General features: G+C 41.8%; 1 protein-coding gene across 1 annotated transcript in view; it reads left to right on the top strand.

Annotated features, from left to right (window-relative positions):
• Positions 1–11005: 11005 nt before the first annotated feature.
• LOC103184590 (angiopoietin-1) overlaps positions 11006–26431 on the top strand; it is a 155087-nt gene continuing 139661 nt past the window's right edge. The window contains exon 1 of the mRNA XM_007902688.2: positions 11006–11474. Within this exon, the coding sequence (XP_007900879.1) occupies positions 11175–11474 (300 nt within the window). The 5' untranslated portion in view covers positions 11006–11174. The remainder of the gene's footprint in view (positions 11475–26431) is intronic.

Raw genomic sequence — 26431 nt, 5'->3', positions numbered from 1 at the left:
TGCACGTATCTGGACTTTGGGTGAGGATAGCACCAAACTGCTGTGAACTGCTCACAGACAATAAATCGTCACTTGGATGGAGTGGGGGTGGGGGGGCACAACACCTCAAGCAGTCATTGTCCATGGAATCATACCCAATAACAACAACAACAAAAACAACTTGGATTTATATAGTGCCCTCCACGCCGGACGGCGTCTCAGAGTGCTTCACAGTAACAGATCCCGGGGCCGAGCCAGGGGGACGGGGAGGAAGGTGACCAAAGACACGGTCGAAAAGAAAGGTCTTCAGCAGAGACTTGAAAGTAGGAAGAGAAGGAACGAGGCGAAGGGAATGCAGAAGAGAGTTCCAGAGCCTCGGGATATAGTGGCTGAAGGTATGGCCGCCGAGGGTGGAGCGGAGGACTCGGAGGACAAGGAGAAGGCCATACCTGGAGGAATGAAGGCAACAGGCACTGTTTTGAGGAGGGAGGAGGTCAGAGAGGTAGGGGGGTCCAGAGGAGTGCAGAGATTTGAAGACAAGGGTGAGGATCTTGAAATCGATCCTCTCTGGGACAGGGAGCCAGTGCAGTCTGGCAAGGACTGGGGTAATCGGGGAACGGATGAGAATTCGGGCGGCAGAGTTTTGAATAATTTGGATTTTATGAATGGTAGTGGAGGGGAGACCGGCGAGGAGGGCATTTGAATAGTTCAGCCGAGAGGTGACAAAGGCATGGACCAGGGTTTCAGCAGCTTTCGGAGTGAGGTATTGGCAGAGATGGGCGATGTGTCAGAGGTGGAAGAAGGCAGTGCTGGTGAAGGATCGGATGTGGGGGAGGAAGGATAATTGGGGGTCAAACCTGACGCCTAGGTTACGTTCAGGTTCGGAGAGTTTTAAGGGGAGGTCGGGTAGGTAGAGGAGGTGAGAACTGTGAGATTTTAGACGTTGATGAGAGCCAAAGAGTATGGCTTCTGTCTTGTCAATATTCAGCTGAAGGAAATTTGCGCTCCTCCAGCCCATGAGATCTGTCAGGCAGGCTGACAGAACATTAGGGGATTGGGGGTCACAAAGAGAGTTGGAAAAATAGAGTTGGGTGTCATCCGCATACATGTGGAAATATACCCCATATCTGCGGATGACATCTCCAAGAGGGAGCATGTAGATCAGAAAGAGGAGGGGGCCAAGGATGGATCCTTGGAGTACCCTGCAGGTAACTGGGTGAGAGTGGGAGGAGAAGCCATTTGTGCAGATGTACTGCTGGCGGTTTGTGAGGTAGGACTCGAACCAGGTGATTGCGGTCTCACTGAGGTGGATGACGGAGGAAAGGCGGTGGAGGATGATGGCGTGATCGACTATGTTGCACATGGTGGAGAGGTCCAGGAGGACAAGGAGGCAGAGGGAGCTCTGGTCACAGATAGAGAGGATGTCGTTTGTGACTTTCACAAGCGCAGTCTCTGTACTGTGGGCAGGGCGGAAACTGGACTGGAGGGGTTCGAAGAGGGAGTGGGAGGAGAGGTGTGCGCAAATTTGATTGGCTAAGACGTTTGCAAGGAAGGGCAGGTTAGAAATGGGATGGTAGTGGCTGAGGTTTGAGGGATTTAGGGAGGTTTTTTGAGGAGGGGGGTGATGAAAGCAGTTTTGAGGAGGGCAGGGACTGATCTGGAGGAGAGGGACTGGTTGATGACGTCAGCCAGTAGTGGGCAGAGGAGTGGGAGCTGGGTGACCAGTAAGTTGGTGGGGAGGGGGTCGAGGCAGCAGATGGTGGGTTTCATGGAAGTGATGGTGGGTGAGAGGGAGGAGGGAGAGATGGGGAAGAAGGAATGTAGGATGGGGGTGGTGGTAGGAGCAGATGATGGGGAGGGTGACAGGGACAGAGAGGGCATGGTGGTGGGTGGCAAAAGGCAGGTGGATGAGACTGCCTGGCGGACGTTGTGAACTTCAGATGAAAAGAAGTCCATGACCTCCTCGCACTTGGCAGTAAGAGTTGCTACCTTCAGGCAGGAGAGGGGAAAATTGGCATGAAACAAATTATGTGGCACTATTAACGGAGTATTTGTCATCTTTGTCAGCTGTAAGATAAAGTTTCCTGGTTAAGCAATAGCAAGTTATCAATCATGCTTTTCGAAGCCATTGCTTATTTGTGTTGGTCAAGCAAACAGGCACATGCACGAACTGAGTATCCCCTCAGCACCTTTTTTCCAAGCCACAATTTTATTTGTCTAACTTTAACATTGAAACTCAGTGTGATAATTGAGATGCAATGTTTAGTTTGTATATTTTGAATAAAAATAAAAAACAATTCCAGAAGAATTTGGACTTTCTTAAACTTTCTTCCCAAACATTTTTTGTCAACTATTTTGCGTGTGTTTGAATCTTTTCACTTATGTTTTTGTTTTCAACTAAACTAATAAGATCAGAAAGGTTTTAATTTGCATTCTAAAAACTAGCTGTTTCATATTTTGTAACTGTTGACACTTAACTATTTGATCTGAATTGTTTTTGGAGGTCAAATTTATTTTTCTGGCAGTTAACACTTGCATTGTCCACACTGGAAAATCAGCACTAAATATCTATGTAACTTTCTGTACTTATTCCTCACTAGTCACTCCTCATGACAAATATTGAAATACACTTGACAGTAATTACTGTTTTTTGTAGGCAAAAGTAAATAGATATTTACAGTGTTGAAGGCGATAATTTGTCCACCGTATCTGTGATGGCTCTTTGAAAGAACAATTTATTTAGTCCCACTTTGCTGCCTTTCCCCCCATACCAATACAGTTTTCCTCTTTAGCTATATATCTAGTTATGGATTCTGCCTCCAACATTGCCCCCAGCATGCATTCCACATCCTAACAACTATATAAAAATCTCCTAATCTTCCTTAGCCAATATCTTTGATTAATGTCCTCTAATCACTGACTCACTGACCAGTGGAAATAATGTTTCCCTATCTACACTATCAAAGCTCTTGATTACTTTAAAGACATCTATCGTGTCTTCCCTCAACCTCTCTGTTCCAATGAAAATAGACCTTGTCTTTGGAAATACAATTTTTTAGATTTTGCGCATAGCAAACGTTCCACAAGCAGCAATGAGGTAATTGATCAATTTTTATGTGGAGGAAAATTAATTATAATAATAATGATTAGATTTGTTATAATGTCTAATCACGTTGTTAAAATGTTTCAAAGTGTTTCTCAGGGTTTAATGCAAAGTAATGATTGACCGTGGTATTTTTGTAGACAAATACAGCAGCACCAGTTATGAAGCGATTAATCAATATTATCTGGGGGAGTGATGGTTGGGATACCCGTAGAAACTTCTTTTTTTTTAATTTTCACACATAGGATGGCGGAAGTCTGAAACTCTCTCCCCCCAAAAGACTGTGGATGCTGGATCAATTCAAGACTGAGATCAATAGATGTTTGTTAGGTAAGGGTATCAAGGGATACAGAGCAGAGCTGGGTAATTGGAGTTGAGTTACAGATCAGCCATGATCTAAGAATGGCAGAACAGTTTGGAGGGGCTGAATGGCTTACTCCTGTTCCTATATTCCCTTGAATAATCCTTTGGGTGTTTAATATTCACCTGAACAGGTAGAGGCAGAGCCTCTGTAATACTGCTAGATGTGCATTTTAGTAGAAATAAATCTTCTTTCTTCAACTATCCTTTCTACCCCACACCTGTGCCATGATCTGCTCTGCCTTCCCCCACCTCCATAACATCGCCCGGCTCCGCCATTGTCTCACACCACAGGCCGCCAAAACCCTCATACATGCTTTCATTACATCAAGGCTTGACAATGCAAACTCCTTGCTTGTCAGCCTCCCCAACTCCTCCGTCCATAGGCTGCAGATCATTCAGAACTCTGCATCCCGTGTCCTCTCCTGCACCAGGCTCCATGACCCTATGATCAACATCCTTGCCTGACTCCACTGGCTCCCCTTCACACAGAGGATACAGTTCAAGATCCTGGTCCTCACCTTCAATGCGCTCCATGGTCTTGCTCCCCCCTCCCTCTATGATCTCCTAACCCTCTACCATCCTGCTCGCTAACTCTGCTCAGCGGGCTCCAGCCTGCTTCACATCCCCTGCCTCCCTCGCCTCACTATTGGCCGGCGGGCCTTCTGCCACTCTCCCACCCTCTGGAACTCCATCCCGCATCCCCTCCAACAACAACAAGATTCCATTTATAGAGCGCCTTTCACGTCCACCTTGCCCCCTCCCTTGCCTCATTCAAAACCTACCTCAAGACCCTACTCTTTGACCATGCTTTTGATTACCCTGCTTACCCAATACCTTCTACCCTCGCCTATCCCAACCCCCAGCTCGAGTCCAAAACTCTGACTGTCCAGCGCTTTGGGACGTCCTCCCGACGTGAAAGGCGCTATACAAATGTAATTTTGCTGCTGTTGTTGTTCTAACTTAGTTTTTGACAAAACGGAATCATTAGTAGCAATTCAGTCACTAACTAAACATCTTACCTGTAAGAAGCAAATCACAGCTGACTCACGGGAATCCCTATAAAACCATAGGCATTTATAATAATAATAATCCTTGCATTTGATATAGCACTTTTCATGTCTTCTAGACGTCTCAAGGCGCTTCACAGAATAACTGTAAAGTGAATTGACAGTATATATTTGTGGGCGAAATGGCAGCCAATTGCGCACAACAGTGTTCCACAAACAGTCGTGGATCGAAAATGAACAATTTATTATTGTTTTTTATTTACTTATTTATTTACTGTGTAGAAGGCGATAATTTGATCATCGTATCTGTGCTCATTCTTTGATAGAACAGTTTATTTAGTCCCGTTTTGCTGCCTTTCTGGTATTATGTGGTGGACTCCCTGCTAGTTACTAGCAGAAATCCCCATCAGCAACTCATCCCCTGTTAGTGAATTCTAATGCGAATCCCTATTTAGTTTGGATGGGAGAAAATCAGTGAGGTGCATCTGTTTGGATATTAGATGAGAACAGCATTGACCATGAGACTTTCTGCCAAAACTCACTATCTAGTCTCCCAATATAATTATTTACTTCTCTCTTAAAAGTTGCTATCGAATTGGCTTCCACCACCCTTTCAGGCCGTGCATTCGAGATCCAAACAACTCGCTGTGTGAATAAATGAAGAATTCATATTATGGGTGAATACTGTATCCATCTGGCAGAGTTAAACACATAATGCACTCGAGACTCTGGTATCATTAGAGGTTGAGTTCACCCATCAGATATATATTGCACAGTATGTGTCACTTGTTTCAAAATTCTTTTTACTTTTTATTCTAATCAAATCCAAATATGAATCTGTCTTTTTAATTTATTTTAGAATAAATTATCCTGTCCTTTTGAATAATAGCTGAATAAATAATCCTTACATTTGGTATAGCACTTTTTTTCGTGGGATGCGCTTCACAAGGCATTCTATAAGATGTAGTGTCTGTGTGTTTTGTGGGTGAAAGCAACAGCCAATTTGCGCAAAGCAATTTCCCACAGCCATGAAGTATCCAACAGTTACAGTTAACTTAATATGTCACGGCATCTCTAACATCCTACTTAATAAGTGGAGTCCTGTAGCTCAGTGATTAGAGCACTCGCCTCGCAAGCGAGAGACCTGGGTTCGATTCTCAGCAGGGCGAACCTTGGGCAAGTTTCTATATTCCACACGCCTGATAATAATCCCTCAAGAAAAAACAATAATAACTTGGTCGCTCAATCCACGATTGTTTGCGGGACACGACTGTGCACAATTGGCTATCGCGTTTCGCTCACAAATATACCGTCATTTCCCTTTACAGTATATTCTGTGAAGCACTTTGAGACATCTCAAAGACGTGAAAAGCACTATATCAAATGCAAGGATTATTAATTAGTAGATATTACTTTGGTTTGAATTCTCTTCTGAAGAACAGCACCTCCGCCTAGAATGCCAGCCTAAACTATGAACTCATGAATCCACAAGCTTCAGACATAGAGGTGGAAGTGCTATCAATTGAGACAAGCTGACCCAAAACAACATTTTTGTTGTGAAGGTGGTGCAAATTTGAAAAATTCCTTTCTCCGCTGCACATGCAACATTTCCTAATCATTGGTGCAGAATGGTCAAACTGTGCACATGAGTTTAAATTCAGCATTTGATATAGTGCCTTCCATGTTGGGAAGACATCCCAAAGCTTCATCTTCATAAGACTTGTTATGAAGTGTAGTGACTGCATATTTGTAGGCAAACACAGGAGGCTATTTGCAAACAGCAATGTCCCACAAAAAGCCGAGAAATGAATGCCCAATTATATTTGGGGTTGTTGGCTCGGTCACTGGAAGAAGCTTCCTTCACCTTTCAAGTCCACCTGAATAACTACAGGCAAGACCTTGCTTTATCATGTCAGCCAAAGGACAGCACCTCCAACAATGCAGTGCTCACCCAGCATTACATTGGAGCGTCAACCTAGATGATGTGAGTTCAGATGGTTTGAGGTGGTTTAGGAAATGTACTTTGGAGCAGCCAAGGAAAATCTTGCTTGATCTTGCTTTTCAATATGAATATAGACTGTAAAAGTCTTTCTCGTCTTTTGTGTTTTAAGCAAGAGGTGTCAGTATAGTTACCAAAGGAATTGCTCACTTATGGCAGCCAAGTGTTCAGATTGACATTGCTTTCCAATCCTTCAATATTGTCTCTTTTTATCATCGTGAAGCAGGGTTCCCAAAAGGCTGATTTTTCACCCAATAGTAGAGAAGGTGAACTGAATTTAGACTGTGGTAAGGTAGGTTAGTTTTTTCTTATTTATGTGCTTTTACAATAAGAATTTTTTTCAATTTAGCACCTGTTAACCCTGTAATCCATTGCGTTAATCGGTAGATTGGTTCCAGTGGGAAGCTTCCCAGACAGTGCTCTCAATAGCAAGCCAAGTAGTTTTAGGTGGTAAAGTTCCAGTAGTACCCCAACATACAATCTGAGATCCCCAAACCTTGGTTTTTAGTACCATGTGCCTAATAATCCCCTAAATTAGGGAAATAGTTTACATTCCATTCCAAACACAAGGAAATGTCCATCCCATTGCATACATGGAACGTGTCTGGTTTGCACACTCTGAAGTATGGTGATGGATTTCCGCATGTGTCCAACACCCAACTAACCAAACAAAAATAAATAAAACCTCTGCAATATCAAAACGTTTGCTATCTTATTGGAATGAAGAATGCCTATGTGATGTGAAAAAGTATGCAGTACATTTTTCACCCCTTCCCACGATGTAATCTCTCTTTTTCAATCCCAATGGAGAAGTAAAATTGCAGACATCAAAGAATGAATGAACTGCAAGTCACCAACAAAAGTGTTAAAGCCCCACTTAGTGGACAGGCTGGGTTAGGCAGCAATGTGCTGTGTATCGCTGCTAGCTTTAGGAAGTGCCATGCTGATCTTTGAGCTGGTGTTGGCTTAGACAGTGTTGAAAGCAGAGCTCCAATGTAACCCCCTGCCCCCCCCCACCCATACCGTGACTTGGACCACACAGAGTAAATTCTGAGTTTCTATCAGATCCAGCGTTGGTGTTTGCAGAGTGCAGTTTGCATCGATTCATAGATGAGTTATGAAGTGTGTGTAGCCAATTTAATGTTAAATAAATAAATACTTCTTCTCCCACTGTGAATGAGAGAAAAGTGTTGAGTTACCCAAAGCCCTTCCAGAAGACTTGTGATCACTTTGCTGTGAATTCCACCTGGTAACTCAGAGCTAATCACACAGCAGCAAGCAAGAAAAAGAATTTAAACTACTTTACATCTCAATCAGAATATACAAAGAAGACAAAGTAGACAAACTATACGTACAGTAGACAAAGAAACATCCCGAGCGTTGAACATTTTAATCTTGTTTCGAAATGTTGTCATCGTGTTATTTCCTCTCCTGCCACCCCAGTTCTCAATGCTGATGGCCATTAAACTAGATTAAGCACTGTATTTGACTTCCATGACTTACAGCTTGCAAATTGCTGCTTTTGACTGTGGGTTACTGAGATTGTAGCTTTATTCTCAGGCTTTTTGATTTGTAAAGGCTGGGAGCTGGGAAAACAGTGTGCAGCCTGGCTTCACGGACATAGACATTGAGAACGGTGTGGAGGTTGTGGGGGTGGTGGGGGTCACCTCCATCAGGTCTGGGTAATCCGATACTTAAGGAATTTCTAAAATTAGACTGCAAGTCAGATCCCAGAATCCACGAAACATCATACACGAAGAACGGTTTCTGGAACAAAATACTGACTGGTGTTTAAATTTGATTCAAATGATACAGTGGCTTCTGTAAAATATGAAAAATTTGTATTGAAGTTAACTTATAATGAAGGTTGGTAAAATTAGAGACAAAAAGAAAAGAAACAAAATTTTAAGCCGATCCTCGACACTGAAGCTCAAATGATAATAATTGCTGCATATGATATTGTATCAAATCACATTTAAGTATCTGAAAGCCCTTTACAGTTTTCTGAGAGGCGAATGAACAATTTATCTGGAGCATTGTGTCCAGGACACATGATTCTTTTTAAATAGAACCATGGGATCTTCAATGACCACCTGTACAGGCAGACGGTACCTCAATTTAACATTTCATCCTAAGGACAGCACCTCTGATAATGCGGTCTATTGATTGATTTTAATTAAAATAATGATTAAAAGTAATAGTTTTAATTTTGCTGGAATGAGATTCTTCTCTGTGATTACAAGCCCCACTATTCTGTATGGTATTGAGTGAGATTTACCAGATTTAGATGCTGTTCTAAGCTGAGTTTGAGTTCACTGATCTCAGCCAGGACAGTGTTGGGAGGGCTCTAGCTGGCATCAGTGATCTCACACTAGGGAAGGGAAAAAATCAATCCAGGTATTATTTCAATAAATTCAAAAATCAATCCTGCTCTTAACCACGTCCAGTGACTCTTAAAGTGTATGTGCTGTGGGTGTTGTTAATGCCAGGATTTTCCTTGCCTTCATATCACAAGATCACAAGATCGGTTTGGATGAAGAAAGTCCTTCAGACCATTTCATCTCATCTTTTCAGAATGCACATCGTACTGTTCTTCCATCACAGTATCAAGTGTTTTTTTTTAAAAACATTCCCGTGTCCTGGCCTCAATCACCTTTTCGGGAAACCTGTTCCAGTCATGAATTACCTGCTGGGTAAAGAAATACATCCCAGTGTCTGTCCTAGAATTATCCTTTTGCAACTAAATCTTGTGAGGAAAAAGCATATGCACATTGATCCCCTCCTCCACCCTCCCCTAAAATGAACAAAGATACCCGACAATGAGTTACTGTCTTCAGGGAAAGAGATAAGAAATGTTTCGCAAACTATTTTCTGGTGACTTTTTGTACTCAAAAGTTGAGAGATGTCAGAATGGGGAATGGAAGACTTTCTCACTTTACGTATCCGGGCACTGAAATTCTGTTTGGCGTTCTGTGTGGCATTTTGTTGTTATGTGAGAGTAAATCCCATTCAAGGTCAACACCATCAATCTCACTGAATAGAACCATGATTGGAATATCGGCCTTCTTGTATCAGGTCTATTATGTCCCAAGCATGTGTCCCAACTCGAACATCAAAATCCACCGTACCACTGTGACCTCCTGCAACCCTACTGCCCCCACCACTCCCTTTACCATCTTCAAAATCTGCATTAAGACCTGTTTTGTCAAACAAGCTTTCAGCCTCTTTACCCGCTTCCCTCAGTTTGGCTCTGTAGTCAGCACCAAATACTTTGAAATGTCCTCCCGACGTGAAAGGCTGTAAATGTAAAATGATGCTGTTATTCTTATCCCCAGCAATAATTAGAACATTGCATATAGTTTCCCCTCAGCTTCTTTGTCAGATGCAATGAGGACAGTGCATGCATTGTACTCAAGTGAGGAGTTACCTTAATTTGATGCTTAGTACTGCAACCTGTTCCACTGTCTCCTCACTGTGATCAGTGGAACACGTCTTATTGCTTACTCTGCAGGCTCTTCTCTTTCTGTGCTCTAAATTTCTATGATTCTATTCATATCGATTCATACCAATTGGTATGATTTGCAATTTTTTCAAATTAAAAAANCTTATTAACAGAACTTGTAACATAAACCTGTTTGAACACATAATACAAGTGGAGTGCTTACAGTCCCTGTCAGAAACACTGTTGGAGCCAATTATGCAATTAACAGAGATGTAAAATCTCAGATCTTTTCTCAAATTAAAAGTGAAATTAATACTATACAATATAGCCATTATTCATATTTGAGGTTGACGGACAGTGGGGAGAAAAAGAATAAGGATATGCTGCACATCCAAATCAGAATGTACAAAAAAGCAGCGGTTGACAAATCTGTCAGTAGTTGGCAAGAAATCAAAACAAAAGTAAATCTGCTAAATAATAAGGAATTTGCTGTAATCTCCAACTGTGATCTGCTTTTATTAAAACAGCTGGGTTCTAAATGATTTACAGAGCCACGTAATTTATTCCAATTGTCTCCAGTAACATCACTATTAGCTGCAGCATAATATTGCAGAGCAGCGCATCAAGCCTACTGAATACACCCTGCGAGATCGGTGTCTGTGCAGTGCATAGAATCCAAGAACAATTTTGTGCCTGATCAAAAGAAGTTTTAAGGTGGGCTGAACTGCATCAGGTTCCCAGCAACAATATGCTGCAGGGGCTGGACTACAGTACATGCTTGAGGTCATGTAACCACTCATTTTGAAAGACGATCCCTCTGCACTGTGGCATCAGGCATCTTTAGCATAGGGGCGCACTCGTACACACATTCCTGTCAAGCCTTCATCTGGGTATTGCTGGCTCGCTGCAGCCTGACTTGACTGCTGTGTTCTTCAGTGAGGACAAAGGGGGAAGTGCAGAACTGCAGCAGAGTGTATGGGTGAAGGAGCTTATATATACAAGGACACAGCTGAATTTAACTCCAGTGCTGAAGTGAATGGACTGTTAACCAAACACTTCATTTAGTTTTTTTGAAAAAAAAGTTTTTGATATTATCTGTTCGCTCTTTGTTCCTAAAGAAAAAGTATAACTGGTCAGATACCTTGGTCAGATATCTGACGAAAGATTGTTTTTCTACCTTTCTGTGAATTGCACGAATATTTTGATTCTCACCCCCAGTTCTCTCACCGTGATATTTGAGGAAAAAACGCGAAAGAAAAGAGAGTGAAATCGGAAAAGGAGATGCGGGCAATGGATTTGCTTTGTGCGGCTTTGCTGTGTGCAGTGCTGACTAACTCGGCCTGTAGCAGCCAGCGGAGGGGCACGGACAGCAGCGGCAGACGCTTCAACCGAATCCAGCACGGTCAGTGCAGCTACACATTCATCTTGCCAGAGCTCGAGGGGAACTGCCACGAAGCTTCAGAACGTTATGACACCAACGCACTTCAGAGGGATGCTCCGCACGTGGACAGTGACTGGTCCTCGCAGAAGCTGCAACACCTGGAGAATGTGATGGATAACAACACACAGTGGTTACGAAAGGTAGGGCTAATGACAGCCAGTGCTCTGTGCGTGCAACCTGCTGAATCTCCCAATGCCTCCCAATGTAGTGACTAACCCAAACTTTTAGGTTCAACTCGCTGCCAGGACAGATATGCAAATCAAAATGCTCACCGCTGGCAAAATTAAATCACAACTAGCGAGCAAGAGGTAATGTCAGGGAAGCTTACATTACTGCATGTAAAGTGAATGCAATGTGAATCGTTGTTACAGACGTGAATGCTTCTAAGCGAAACTGGCAGTTCTATTGGAGGCTATGAAGGGTTCACTTGCTCACTGTGCTTTTCAATATACTGGAGCTCTGATAAAAGTCCAGTTCCTTCTCACAAAGAAACGTTGATTTTAACCAGGAGCTGAATCTTATCAATGAGGAAACTGAGTTCAAAGTAACAGTTTAGGCTTCTTTAAAACTGAAAGCTGCTTCCTGATCTTAAGAAGCCAAGTGAGTCATGCATATTTGTGGTTTCTATCTGCATTTAATGTTTGCTCTTTGTGTTCTCTGTATATATTGTGAAATACATTTCATGTATTTGTGTTATTGTGTTGTGATTCATTTTATGTTGTGTGCGAACTGGCTATAAGTCATGTTCTGTGCACTTATGTAGACTGTTTATTCAAGGTGTGTTTTTGCGCCTCTTGTACATGGGTAATGATAGCTGCATGCCTTTGTGTTGCATAAGTATGTGTGTTGTGTGTTTTAATAACATAACAACATAAGAATTTGTTAGGTGAAAGAAGACCAACCTGGCAGTCATTTTATTTGGCATGTTTGTATTGCCTTTTGCATTTTTGTTTCTTCAGAGCGTGCTTGTTTCAGCAGCCACTTTCACTCGTGTACAATCAGGTGCTCAGTAAAATTGTAAGCCCACAGTACCAGCCACAAGGGGATTGCCCCATTAAAAGAAATCTAACGCACCAAGAGGAACAGATAATATTGCACAAAGGCAGCTTCGGACATAATGACAGATGAATTAAAGATTCCTAACTTAAAAAGGTTGTGTTATTGCATGACCCTAGTTAATTTCTGTTAGAGGTGAAAATAGGTAAATAGCATACAATGAAAATAATAATAATCTTTATATTTTTATAGCGCCTTTCAAGTTAGGAGAATGGCTCAAAAGCGCTTCAGAGGATATACTGCAAAGTAGAGTGACTGTGTATTTTGAGAATGAGCATGTCGCTATAAACAACATATAAACAAGTTCCTAACCATGGACCTTTTCTATAGGGGCATAAATGCAATGCAGTGGCACAGTTAAAGAGGAACAGCACAAACCTAAATTTATCATACTCTGCCTCATACACTGCTCAAAAACTTTATTTTCATTTTAAGTTATTGCATTTGGAAGATGGGCAGAAATTCTGCAGAAATAAACCCTCCCATCCCCTCCATCCCCATCGCCACCCCCGCATATTACTTTTAACTGTGAACTTTACAAAAAAACTTGCCCTTTTAAAGCACATAGTGAAAGTGGAGAGGGATATGCATCCTTGAGATGCTTTGAAAATCTGACCTTTAAGAAGCACACAGAAAATTCATAGCGCCTGCTGCCTTAGTGAGTTGCTCCAGTTGGAATTCAAGGAAGCTTTTCAGTCAAGTTACTTCACCTCCGGTACTGTTAAGTAATGTATCACCGAAAAACAAAATCAACATATTTTTTCCCCATTTGTTGTACTTCCTATTAAGTTAAGTGAAGACACGTGAGCTGTGCAATAAGTCTGCGGTCTTTAAATTGGGAAATACAGAATTTTTCTTTAATTGCATGATAATGATTATTGGCTCTCACTGAGTGCTTGTTTCTGGCTAGTGGGGACTGATTGTTTCTGACAGGAAATACGTTGATGTTGGTACATGTCCATGTCACTGATTTGGAATTTTCCAGATGCATAATTGAGACGAATGGGAGTGCAAGAAGCAAAAGAACAGCAAAATAGTAACCTATTCAGAATAGGTGGGGCTGGCCTTTCAGCAACAGAGATAAGAGGGGCAATTACACCCCCCCACCCCGGTGATCTTCAAGTGTAAGTATGGCGTCTCATACCCCTTGCTCGCCGTCACTCTCCATGCCGCCTTGTACACCTTTGTGAGAAGCAGTGCGGAGAGTGACGGGAAGAAAGGCGGAGTAGGAGGGGGGCACAAACCACCACCAGTTACAAAACCTGGCTCCCCCACTGCTGCCTTTAGGATCCCTTTTTCACTAATAACAAACAGAACTAACACTGATAATATACATGAAAACCACATTAATGGCCTAAGTACAAAATGTTCACCTTCTTATTTATTGCAGGAAATTGAATTCCTCAACCATTCCACTATGAGTCTATTTTAACTCCTATGTCAGTGAATGTTATTTCTTCCCCTATCAGTAGAGTGTGAGATAAGATACTGTAAACTGTGACTATTGAAGCTGAAACCTCCTGTGCGTTGAAGGAATACCAGCTGGGTGCACTATAAGGCTGTGTATGGTGAGGAAACCCGTTGCTTTATTGTAGGTTAACAATGGTGTTTATAAGACACATATGATCACATTTATATGACAGGAATTACCGGTGTCTTTCATTGTGTAAATAACCAAATGAAAAAAATTGGCTATTAATTCCGAGATTAAAACCTTTCCATTGATTAAAACCTTAATGTCTGTCAGACATCAAGTCCTGAATGAGAGCTAATTTTTCTCAGTTGAATGTCAACAAGACTGAGTCTCTCCTGATTGTCTCCCGTCAGCATCTCCACACCTCAGGCACTGACAGCATCACCATTCATGGTTGCACCCTCCACCTTGCTAAGCCAGTCTGGAACCTTGGGGTCTTGTTTGACCCTCAACTATCCTTTCTACCCCACATCTGTGCCACGACCTGCTCTACCTTCCACACCTCCGCAACATCGCCCGGCTCTGCCACTGTCTCACACCGCAGGACACTGAAACCCTCATACACGGATTCATAAAATTGAGCCTTGATTATGCAAAATCCTTGCTTGTTGGCCTCCCCAATTCATCCCTCTATAGGCTGCAGATCATCCAGAACTTTGCAGCCCATGTCCTCTCCCGCACCAGGCTCTGTGACCCTGTCACCTCCATCCGACAGAGGATTCCCATCACACAGAGGATACAGTTCAAGATCCTGGTCCTCCATGGCCTTGCTCCCACATACCTATGTGACCTCCTAACCCCTACTATCCTGCCCACTCCCTCCACTCAGCGGGTCACAGCCTGTTTCCCGTGCCCCAGCTCGCTCGCCCAACATTAGTGGGCAGGCCTTCAGCCACTCTGCCCCCACCCTCTGGAATTCCATCCCGCAATCCCTCTGCCTCACCCTCTCCCTTGCATCCTTCAAGACCTCTTCAACCATGCTTTCGATCACCCTGCTTCCCCCCTGCCCTCCACCCTCCCGATCCCGACCTCCAGCTTGGGTCTGAAACTCTGATTGTCCAGTGCCTTGGGACATCCTCCCGACATGAAAGGCACTATACAAATGTAATTTTGTTGTTCTTGTTGTTAACCACATAATTAAGAGCACCTGTAATTCCCTCTTTGCAGTTGTGTTTGCACATGTTCTGCACATTGCGCACAATGCACCTGGATTTGCACATGATTTACATGCAGTACATAAGAGTCCCCGATGTTAGCCAGTTTTAGTGCTCACAGTCGCTCTAACTATCTCAATCCTGTAAAACACAAGCATTAGAAATGCATAGCAAGCCAAATAGATCCTGAAAGAGAATAAGTAGTTAGTTTTTGGACTGTGATGCTTCAACAGGAAACAGGACTCAGTTCTGATGAATGGTCAAGCCCCAAACCTTAAGCTGTCTTTTTCATCCAAAATCTGATCTGCACAGCCTGCATTGTTTTAGTATTTTCTGTTTAATGCAAATCTACAACTTTTATGCGTTTTTCCCATTATCTCCGTCTTTCAGATGAGACATTAAACCGAAGCACTGTCTGCCTGTTCAGGTGGATGTTAAAGATCCTATGGTACTGCTCAAAAAGAGAAGTCAGTTTCTTCCAGTGTCTTTGCCAACATTCCCCCATATAAAATTATCATTCACTTCACAGTCTGAAGGCCATGGAGAGAGCACAGAGAAGATTCACTAAGATGATACCAGGGATGAGAGGTTTTAGTTATTAGAAGAGATTTAGTGAAAGGGAAAGACTAGGAAGAAACTAAGACTGTTTTCACTGAATCAAAATAGAAAGACTTGAGAGAAGCATTCACAGGTATGAGGGATTTTGATAAAGTAAACAGGGAGAATCTGTTTGTACTGATCAGTGAGTGGATATCGAAAGCCATAGTTAAGATCCTTACAAAAAGCTAAGGGAAAGGTTAGGACATTTTATTTACACACAGAATATTGTTAAGACCTGGAATGCTGTACCAAAAATTGTGATTGAAGTATAAACTATTACTTTTTAAAAAGAGAATTAGAATTTTTTTTGAAGAAGGAGTAATATTAAGTGTAGAAAGGACTGAGAAGCGGGACTGAATAGGCAGCGTTTTTAAAGAGCCAGGACAAAGCCAATAAACAATACAGCACTGCTGTGCTATAAATTCTATGAGCCTATAATCAGGTGTTTATTCTTTATGTCTTGCCAGTCGTGATGGATAATCTAAAAATTGCATAAGAGGTCAACGGAGGCAGAATATAGGCTATAGACTTGACTGCTGGAACAAGGTGAGACTGAAGTCAGCTTCCCAAATGTAAAATGTTGCTGAACTAAATTTAACTGCATTGTAAATACAACAACAAGATTACATTTATATAGCGCCTTTCACGTCGGGAGGACGTCCCAAGTAAACCTCATGACATTCTCCAGTTTTTCACACGTAAACATAGTTGGCTTTGCTCAAGTGAATTTTGGAATGGTTGTAGTAGTCGTGAAGAACACAAATTAATTTTAATGTCAGAGCCAAGGAGCCTGGATTTTTCCAATGGATTCCTCGCTGGTTTCCCCAGCTCTGCCATTCATAAACTCCAACATATAAAACTTGCATCCTCTCTTGCACCAAAGTCTGCATGCTTCATCAGATTCCACTGGCTTCCTATCTTCCAGCAGATCAATTTCAAGTTCCTCACCCTGACTTACAAATCCCTTCATGCTCTAGCACCTCCCTATATCTCCGATCTCCTCTCTGTTTGCCCCCTCTGTTCAGCTAACTCGGACTTGTTGCGCAACCCTGTCTTATACATGCCCGAACAGTGGCCAAATTTTTAGATTATATGCCCCTAAACTCTGCAACTCCCTCCCTCTACCCCTCAGTCATGCCCCCTTACTATTTGTCTTTAGGTCCTGTTTCTAAACCTACTTCTTTAATCATGACTATGGTCACCCTTCCTTTCCCCCTTCTTCTCTGTTTGGTATCTTTGAGAAGCGCTTTGAGAGGTCTCGAAGACATGATAGGGCGCTATATCAAATGCAAGGATTATTATTATTATATATCTGACCATTGCACTGTAAAGTACTCCACAATGTTACCCTACGTTAAGGGCACTGTATAAATGCAAGTTGTTGTGTTTGTTGAGAAGACTCTTTTAATTCTGAGTCCTGAGTGCATGTATGTGTGTGTTTGGCTCTATGTAATTATATGTGTGCATATTTTTGTGTGCACGTCTGCATATACACACTGTGAGTGATGATCTCTTCAAACCAAAATGCAATGTATGTTGATCTATGCCACCCTGAAAATGAAAGGCTGTTCTCTCTACTTAATAGATTTGCACTTTGTGTCACGTTTTCTGGTCACAAATCTTACTGCTGACATGTCCTTGATGTTCATAACTTGGATATGTATGCAGGGAGAGGGGGAGGAAAACATGTCTGGCAGTCTCTTATGCATTTTTCGCAGCAGTCTGGAGGGCACAATCTCTGATCCCAGATCAGATTCAGGTCTAGTGGAGACGCCTGTATCCCTGCCACTGTAATAAAATAGAAGCTAGGGAAGGGATGTAGATGCATTATCTTGGAAGTTTAGAAACATACTAGAACAAGTAATGGTTTTAGAATAGAATCTTAACTTTTTTTTCACATTTATAATCTGGGTTTCTATACTGGAGTTTTGAAAAAAAACGCTCATCCTGAATTAAGAACATTTTCTAGTCTTGTTTTCATGTGTTTTGGATTAAATCTTCAAACCAATGCTATAAGATAATACAGGATTTAATGTACAGACTCATTTTTACAGAGAATCGGCTTGTGTTTATGATAAAATACAATACAAAATTACATTTGTATAACACCTTTCACATTGGGAGGATGTCTCAAGGCACTGAAATTACAGAGAACCCCATTGCAATCCATGTTTCTGGTCCATAACCCAAATATTGTGTTATAATGGAACGCACAGCAATATAGATGCTGCGATAGTACTTCCTGTGCATTGCGAATGGCCACAAAAATCGTGACTAAAATAGCTTTTCCTGAAATGTGGTGGCCACTGAAAGCCACATCCTGCATGCTGCGCACGTGTGCCAGCTCCCGCGCCAAAATATAGCTGACATCCAGGTCATCAGATTGTTGTCAACATCACTTCCCGCATTATTTGCTAGCATTTCCAGAGCTCACAGGAAGTGAAGTCAGTGAAGACCTGGCAACCATATAGTCAAACATTTTTACTGCACACTGAGACTAGCCTTATAAATATTTTATAAGGAGGCGTCTTATGAGAGGTTCCTACTGTATTTTTGTACTGAATAAAGACTGTTTAGTTTGTTTCTTGGAATAGGCAAGGAACCAGTGAGTGGATGTGGGAATAAACTGCAACACTTTCTTTTTCAATCCCATTTAAAATTTTATATACTCTAAAAGGTCCCTTCTGAGATATTTCTCAAGAATGAAGAGATCTAGGTTGTCCACCTGTTATTCATAACATATTCATCTAGCACTCAGGACTTTGTTTTTAAAAGAACACAACTTTTAGATTTATATAGCACCTTTCATGTCAGGATGATGTCTCAAAGTGTTTTACAGAGCTGTATGTGAACCAGAGCTCAGGTAGAGGGAGCTGAGGAAGGAGGGGAGGAAAGGTGACCAAAAGCGCAGTCAAACAGAAAGGTCTTAAAAGAATCTATAGAAAAGTGGCTTTACAATTAAATTCAGAATCTGCCAAACTAAATTCAGAACAAATCAGAAAACCATCAGGACGTATCCAGATATTTTACAATGCAGTAATAGCAGATAAAAGAAAACGTTGAAAATTACAGGTCTGAACAATAATTCATTAATCTTGGTATTCTTTTATAATAATAGTATTGACAGCATTTGATGTAGCACCATTCACATCATGCGACAATTCAAATCGCTTTGCAGGATTTACACAGAAATGTTCTGACTATGTATTTTATAAGTGAACTTAGCAGCCAATTTAAGCACAGCAATGTGCCACAAATAGTCATGAAGTGAATGGTGTATTTTATCTGGGGTAATGTTGGCCATGACACTAGGAGAAACCCCCTTTAAGTAGTCACTTATCTTAACCCTCATCTGAAAAGAAGACGGGAGTTTAGTTTAATGTCTCATCGGAAGACTAGCATCTCCAATAATGCAGCACTCACCCATCACTGCACTGGTATATTTGCCTAAGAGTGTGATCTCAGTATCTCAGAGACCTCAGGAGGTGGGGGTGGAATGGGGGTGTTGGAAAATTCTACTATTAAATTGTATTTTTTTTAAGTTAATAAAATAATCACAACTGTGATTTGATTTAATATATTACCAATCAAAATAATAATAATAATCCTTGCATTTGATATAGCGCTTTTCACGTCAGGAGGACGTTCCAAAGCACTTCACAGAACACACTGTAAAGTGAATTGACTGTATATTTGTGGGCGAACGCGGCAGCCAATTGCGCACAGCAATGTCCTACAAACAGTCGTAGATTGAAAATGACCAATTTATTATTGTCTTTGGTTTTGGAGGGATTATTATTAGGCGTGTGGAGTAAGGAAACTTGCCCAAGGTTTCGCCCTGCCTGGAATTGAACTCAGGTCTCTCACTTGCAAAGCGAGTGCTCTAACCACTGAGCTACAGGACTCCTAATGGGGCAACATATATTGTCCTGAAATGGTTTTACTTTTAGTTCTCTTACCAATTTTCTAACTGCGGTTTTCTCCCCTTTCCCCTCACCTGTTTGACCTTTGACTTATTTATCATTCTTACCGGAGCAGCAAGAGGGCTCTGGAGACAACCTGTTGCAGCTCGACAACATATTGACTCCTGGACAAGGGAGCAGAACAAATTAGCCAGAGTTCCTGTTTGTGATCACTATTCAGTAACCCTTGCTGGAAAGTCCATGTAGGTGTGGTTCTTGGTGAGGACAGGGTGGCACTCGGGTATGATTTACATTCCCCATCCCTGACGACATGTTTTAATGTCCTGCCTACGGTCGAGCATTGAGCTCTCACATGACGAATGGTCACTGGACGACCTACCAGAGGCAGTCCAGCACCTGTGGAGCTACACAGTAGCATCATAGAAGGGGAGAATATTGTGTGTTGGGGGTGGGGTAAGAACTTCATTCCTGTGAAAAATTAAATTTCTGTTATTTGGTGAATATAGTATATCTAGTGAATGTACATAAAATAAAGCTTAGAAATTCAGCAAAAGTATCAATCAATTTGTCAGCAAGCAATGGTTTTATGTGAGTTGTAAAAAGAAAGTTGATCTCATGCAGAAATCATGAAATATTGTTTATATTCTCAGTTGTGAAGAGAACCGTATAGCTTATTCGTGGCTTTGCCCTCCATGAGTTATTGGTTGACCCTTGCTCATGGGAATATATAATGGCAGTTCATGATTCCCAGTGAATATTCAACATGTGTCCTACAGGGAGCCAGGCCACATGTTGCATTATTCAGATGGTGTTAAGGAGAATTTTTCCCATGTATCTATGAATAGCAGAAATATTTTAATAGTACTGTATAATGTCAGTTTATTTTATAGTGCCAGCAAGCAAGGCTACTGGCTTGATATTTTATAAAATAAGAATAAAGGATAGGGGGATCTAAACATTATTGAAAGGTTTTGAGAAGATAGATTGTGACAGAGATAGACAGGCTCAGTTGGTAGCATTCAGAAGATTATTGCTTCAAGCCCTTTGAGCTCATAATCTAGGTTGACACTTTCGTGTGGTGCTAGTGGGTGTGCTGCATTGTCAGAGGTGCCAGTCTTTGAATGAGATGCTAAACCAAGACCCCAACTGTTCAGGTGAATGCTGAAGATCCAATGACATTATTTAATACAAGAAGGCAGTTTCTCCTGTTACGGTGCCAACAATTCTCCCAATAAAATTGATCATTCACTTCATGGCTTGTTGGGGGTATATTGCTGTGCACACATTGGCTGCCGCGTTTGCCTGGGAAAAAGTGCATTCATTAAACTCTACAGTAACATCCTGTGTTGCATATTGAGACATCTTGAAGACTTGATAAGGTGTTATATCATATTCAAGTATTTTTATTCCTGCTGCTTTGGAGAATTGGTAACAAAAAGCTCTATGCTCAGGATTCCCTCTGGAAGAGATTAAAATAAACATTTTCATACAGCGGATTAACGGAGTATGGAACACTTTGCTGCTAGTGGCTATTGAAGCTAAGACTGTAATAACCCTTTTGAAGAGAACTGGATAAACATTTGAGGAGAAACAATATAACAGGCTGCAGGAAAAGAGTGGAATAGATATCTCCAGTGAAAGACCTACCATTTACATAGAATTAATTGCCTCCTCCAATGCCATCATTTCTATGATTCCAAGAATACATGGTGCAAAACTTGTAGCATTAAACTATATCAAATATAGTTTTAGCAGAAATTATTTAGGTTTTGGCTTTGCTTTTTTTGTACACTGTCACAATGATATTTTCTCACCTTGAAGCAATGAGAGTTGAAGTATTTACAAACACATGTTGCATTTTTGTTGAGGTAGTTCATACATGTGCTATTTTCAGTGACAGTAACATGAGTGTGATATTTATATTGCTTCATGATGAGATGGAGCAGGTTAACAGGTTTATCCTCTCCTGCAGGAGCTGCCTCACACTGGGGTACAAGTGATTATTTGAAGGTTAATAAGAACTGAAGAAATTCCCCATGTTTCCCACAGTCAGGCACATGCCCCCACAGTCAAACTGATGGGCCCCACAGTCAGACTCATCTCCCCCAAGGTCAATCGCACGTCCTTAACAGTCAGTTGTAAGTCCCCCACAGTCAGTCACACATCCCCACAGTCACATAGTCCTCTCACTTCAAAAGTCCCAGAGCAGCACTGCTCCAAGTTCATGCAGCTTCAATGACCAAACATCACAAAATAACTAAACCACAAAAATGTAGCCAAGGCTGTCTGCATCTATAAAAAAAAGTACCCTGGAATATCCCTGTGGAACCCTTCACAAATCATTCCCATGGTTACATGTTAGTTAGAACAAGTCTGATTGATCAAAGTCACTGAATAATTAACTTTATTCCAGATGAGGGAAACATGGGATCCCCTCGGAGCCGAACTGGCTCTAAGGTGACATGCTCAGCAATGGAATGTCGGAGTCAAGTCAACCCTCGGTAGTGGTCTCAGTCATCCAGTTCCTAAGCCAGCCAGGTCCTCAGTACTCCCCGGCAATTCTGATGACAGACCAGCCAACCTGGCTCATCAGCAGGATTGGAGGGACAGACAGGTTACTGAAAGCAGGGGTTCTTGCCACTCAGCTCCTGTTAACTGTGCAAGCCAAAACCCTAATGAATAAGCAATGGGAAGATTGCCAGCCAATGCTTTCAATGGCAAGCTATGTGATTTTAGCTTGTTAAGATCCGGCAATACCCCAACACACACACTGGAGACCCCAAGCCTTGGGTCTTGTCAATCTGTAACTAATACTCTCCAGAATTAGATAAGCAGGGTGTGTCTTTAAAGGGAGAGAGGGTGCATTCCATTCAAACATAGGGAAAATTCCATTTACAATTTGGTGTGGAGAATCTTGGGGATGGGTTTCTGTATGTGTCAGGCTCCTGATTTCTTCAAAAAAATGAAGAAAGCAGTAATTCTACAAACAATGCATTGAGCATCTGCATTGCGGTGACAAGAACAACTGCAGTTTGTTGTTTTGCTGTCTGTAAAATTATAAAATCTCAGTATCGTGTGGTGTGAAACTGTAGACTTTGATATGAAATGATCATGAGGGTTTGTACCTATTCATTTGATGCTGCACAGGCAGACCTATGACTTCTGGTCAATGGATCTGTCAAAAGCTGTGAGTATCATGCTTTCCATCAGTGTATTATTATTGGACAATGAGCAAAACGTTAATGTTCAGTGTTGGTCAACCATCAAACTGTGATTTGCGTACGTGTGGAATCAATTAGTGACTCATTGTTTTACTAACCGTTACTCTATGTGACTATGTGCAGGCTGGTTATTTCTTGGCTGTGAATGATTGGATTCATCGCAGATCCTCAGTTCAGGTCTTTGCAAAGTCTGCAGCTGGCACCAAGTTAATAACATTGCTACAATGCTTCCATTAGACACCTGCTACTCACCCCTCCACTTGCCTGCCACAAACTGGTGAACATTATTTCGTTGTCAAATTGGCTCAGTTGGTAGCGCACTTCCCTCCAACTCAGTGGGTTGAAGACCCACTTTGGGTCTTGGAGTTTATTGTCTCAACTGATATTCCAATCGAGTGTTGAAGGAGTCTTGCATTGTTGAAGATGCCATCCATTTGATGAGATGTTAAAGGGTCTGACTGCCTTTTCAGGCAGATGTTAACTATCTTGTGACACTATTTGATAAGAGAGGGATTTTCACTGGCCAGTGTTGGCCAATAATCGCCCAGATAAAATGTGTCACTCACTTCATGATTAGGATGTGTAATGCCCTGCTGAGAGCAGTGCTTCAGACAGAATCCATATTAGCTTTCAAAAGCTACATATCTAAAAATGAGTAAGTTATAGGGGTATGGGGGAAAGGGCAGGCAAATGGGACTCAAAGGATTTCTCCTTAAAAGAGACACCACAAACATAATGGCCTTCTATGTTATAAATTTTCAATTTAAGTATTATTATAAATTTATATTGTTCTGTTACTGTTTGTGGTGCATTTTTATGTTATAAATTGACATTGCTTTCAGCTATACATACATAATCACTACACTATGAAGCAGTTTGAGATGTTCCAATGTAATAGGGGCCTTTCGAGATTCAAGGATCATTTGTTTTTATCAATGAATACTGCCCACTTTCCCCACTGGAGTATTGGTATATAACAGAGCTCCTTCTCTCCCTGGAAGAGAACACCAGTCAATATAGCTCTTTCTCACTAGACTGGCAACACATTTTAAACCTTTACCCACCATAATAACCCCTGGATTGTATGTCATCAACTTCATTGTCATCCGTGGACTGCAAGTTAATACGCATACCCTACCAGACTGCTGGAGAACACAGGTAGTCCAAGAGCCTGGCAAGGAATACAGAGACCCTTCGCTAGGATACCATGGGAACATAGAAACAGGAGTAGGTCATTCAGCTCCTCAAGCCTGTTCAGGTGGATGCTAAATATCCCATGACACTATTCCAAAAGAGACAGACATTTCTCCAAGTGTCTTGGCCAACAACATGCTGTATGCAAAATGTCTTCTATGTTGGCCTTCAAAAAAAGTCACTATACTAGACCATTGTTACTATAAATTTCTTTGAGACATTTTGTTATATAAAACATTACCAAAATCAAGTTCCTTTCTTCCTATAATATTCATGCAGATTCTTGCGATTTTCTTGCACAGGTTTCCAAGTGAGCTGCTGAATTTAGCTTTGAGAATGTGACCAGACACCCATCCAAGGGTAATATTTATGTGGCTAGCTCTAAACCTGTAAATTGCTACTGATAAAAGTTATCATCCCAAAGATATGGACTCATTGACTAACGCTTCTCCCAAAGTAGATTTAGTAACTGAGTGAGCAGCTGTCAGAGAGTATCTGAGTTATTCATCTATGGGTGGAAAGAACAGCGCAAAATCCCATTCCAATAAAGTAGGATTGATAACATTCCAACATATTCCAGGGCATCTATGATAGCTGTTAATCCTCCAATATATGTGGACAAATTTGCGGTGCCATGGCATTCTACTGTTATAGAGTATAAAATAAAATGAGTGCTATCTCTTGTGATCCCTGTTTCAAAAGTGCTCCTATGCTTCCTTTGGACAGTGTCAGTTCAGTCGTGTTTCAGACTAGAAAAAATTAATGGACTATGCAATACTCAACAACAGTTTGCATTAGTTTTATAATTCTTTATTCCAGTTCTAGAATAGGAGATTAAGGGATTACAAGAAAGGGGGTGGGGGGTGACCAGTAGTTATCACAAACAAGCAACAACAACAACAAGATTCCATTAAGAGAGCCCCTTTCACGTTGGGAGGACGTCCCAAGGCGCTGTACAGTTGGGTCAGGACCCGAGCAGGGGGGAAATGGTCAGGGTGAGGGGAGGGAGGGAAGGGAGGGAGCGAGGAGGGGGTAGAGAGCCAAGAGGGGAGCTGAAGGCACGGTCAAAGAGAAAGGTCTTGAGACCGGCCTTGAAGGAGGAAAGGGAGGAAGCAAGGCGAAGGCACTGGGGGATAGAGTTCCAGAGCCTAGGGGCTGAGAGGCTGAAGGCCCGGCCACCAATGGTAGGGCGGTTGGGGCAGGGGATGTGGAGCAGACCGGAGCCAGAGGAACAGAGGGTACGGGCAGGTAGGTAGGGGGATAGTAGGTCGGAGACGTAGGAGGGAGCAAGGCCGTGAATGGCCTTGTAGGTGAGGATGAGGATCTTGAATTCGATCCTCTGGGGGATGGGGAGCCAGTGGAGGCGAGCGAGAGTGGGAATGATGTGGTCGCAAAGCCTGGTGCGGGATATTTAAGCAAACTCACAACCTTGAAGAACATGTAGGAAGTTTAATTTGAGTGCAGGAAATGGTCTCTGGGTTGCAAACTCTTTGTGACTACATGTAATCCGTTTCGGGATTGTATCTCTCCACTCGCTAAACCACTCTAAATAAAGTGACAGCCTCAGCAAAGTGAAATGTTGTCATCTCCACCAACACTTTATTCTGAGAGAATTTCATTGCTTTTTTCAAAATGTAGCTACAAAAATGATTTCTGTCTTTGAAATATAATTAATTTTATCACAAAAGTATTGAGGAAGGTAATAAATAGCAAGCATTTTAAGGTATATATCCTGTTATTGAGAAAACCTGGAACAGCTGCGAGGCACTCAGATATGATGAATCCAATCTAATGCTGTTTGATATAGGTGCTTTGCTGTAATCTGGAGCTCAAATTTTATGACAAAGATTACGAATGTTAAAGGCCCGAAATTCCACATAGGCATAGCCTGTAAAACAATTTAGTCTTGAAGTTTAAGATTGAGTAGAACTATGGAACTATGGAAATCTCTCCAATTGAGTTTCAATTTGAAGGGTGATTTAATTCAATTCTGCTAAGCCAGAAGTCATAGTAACATAGATATCTACAGTGCAGAGGGTGGACATTCGGCCCATCAAGTCTCCACCAACTCACAGACCAAAGAGATTAATTCAATCCTATGGCCCAGTCTTATGCCCATACCCCTCCAAGTCCCTCTCTTCCATATGTCTCCTGATCTTCGATTATGAAATAACATTTTAGGACTGGTATGAGAATGAATTTTGCAACTCAGCTAAAGATCTGGTTCAGAAAATATGTAAAATCCAAGATGCCGTCAGATCTACCCTATGACTCTCGATGAGTTCCCAAAGATCGAGGGAACATTGTCTTGAAAATAGATAGAGTTGGAATATTCTTGCACATAGAGATCATGGCTTCAGGAAGCCATGATCTCTATGTACAAGTATCTGTTTTCAAGGTACTGTTCTCTTGAGTTTGCACTACATGCTTCCAGTTATAGGATGGGACCTACACTTGGATTTCTTAAACATATCT

This window comes from Callorhinchus milii, unplaced genomic scaffold (assembly GCF_018977255.1).
Source record: "Callorhinchus milii isolate IMCB2004 unplaced genomic scaffold, IMCB_Cmil_1.0 Scaffold2, whole genome shotgun sequence".
Taxonomy (NCBI): Eukaryota; Metazoa; Chordata; class Chondrichthyes; order Chimaeriformes; family Callorhinchidae; genus Callorhinchus; species Callorhinchus milii.
This window is presented reverse-complemented; position numbering and strand designations above follow the sequence as displayed.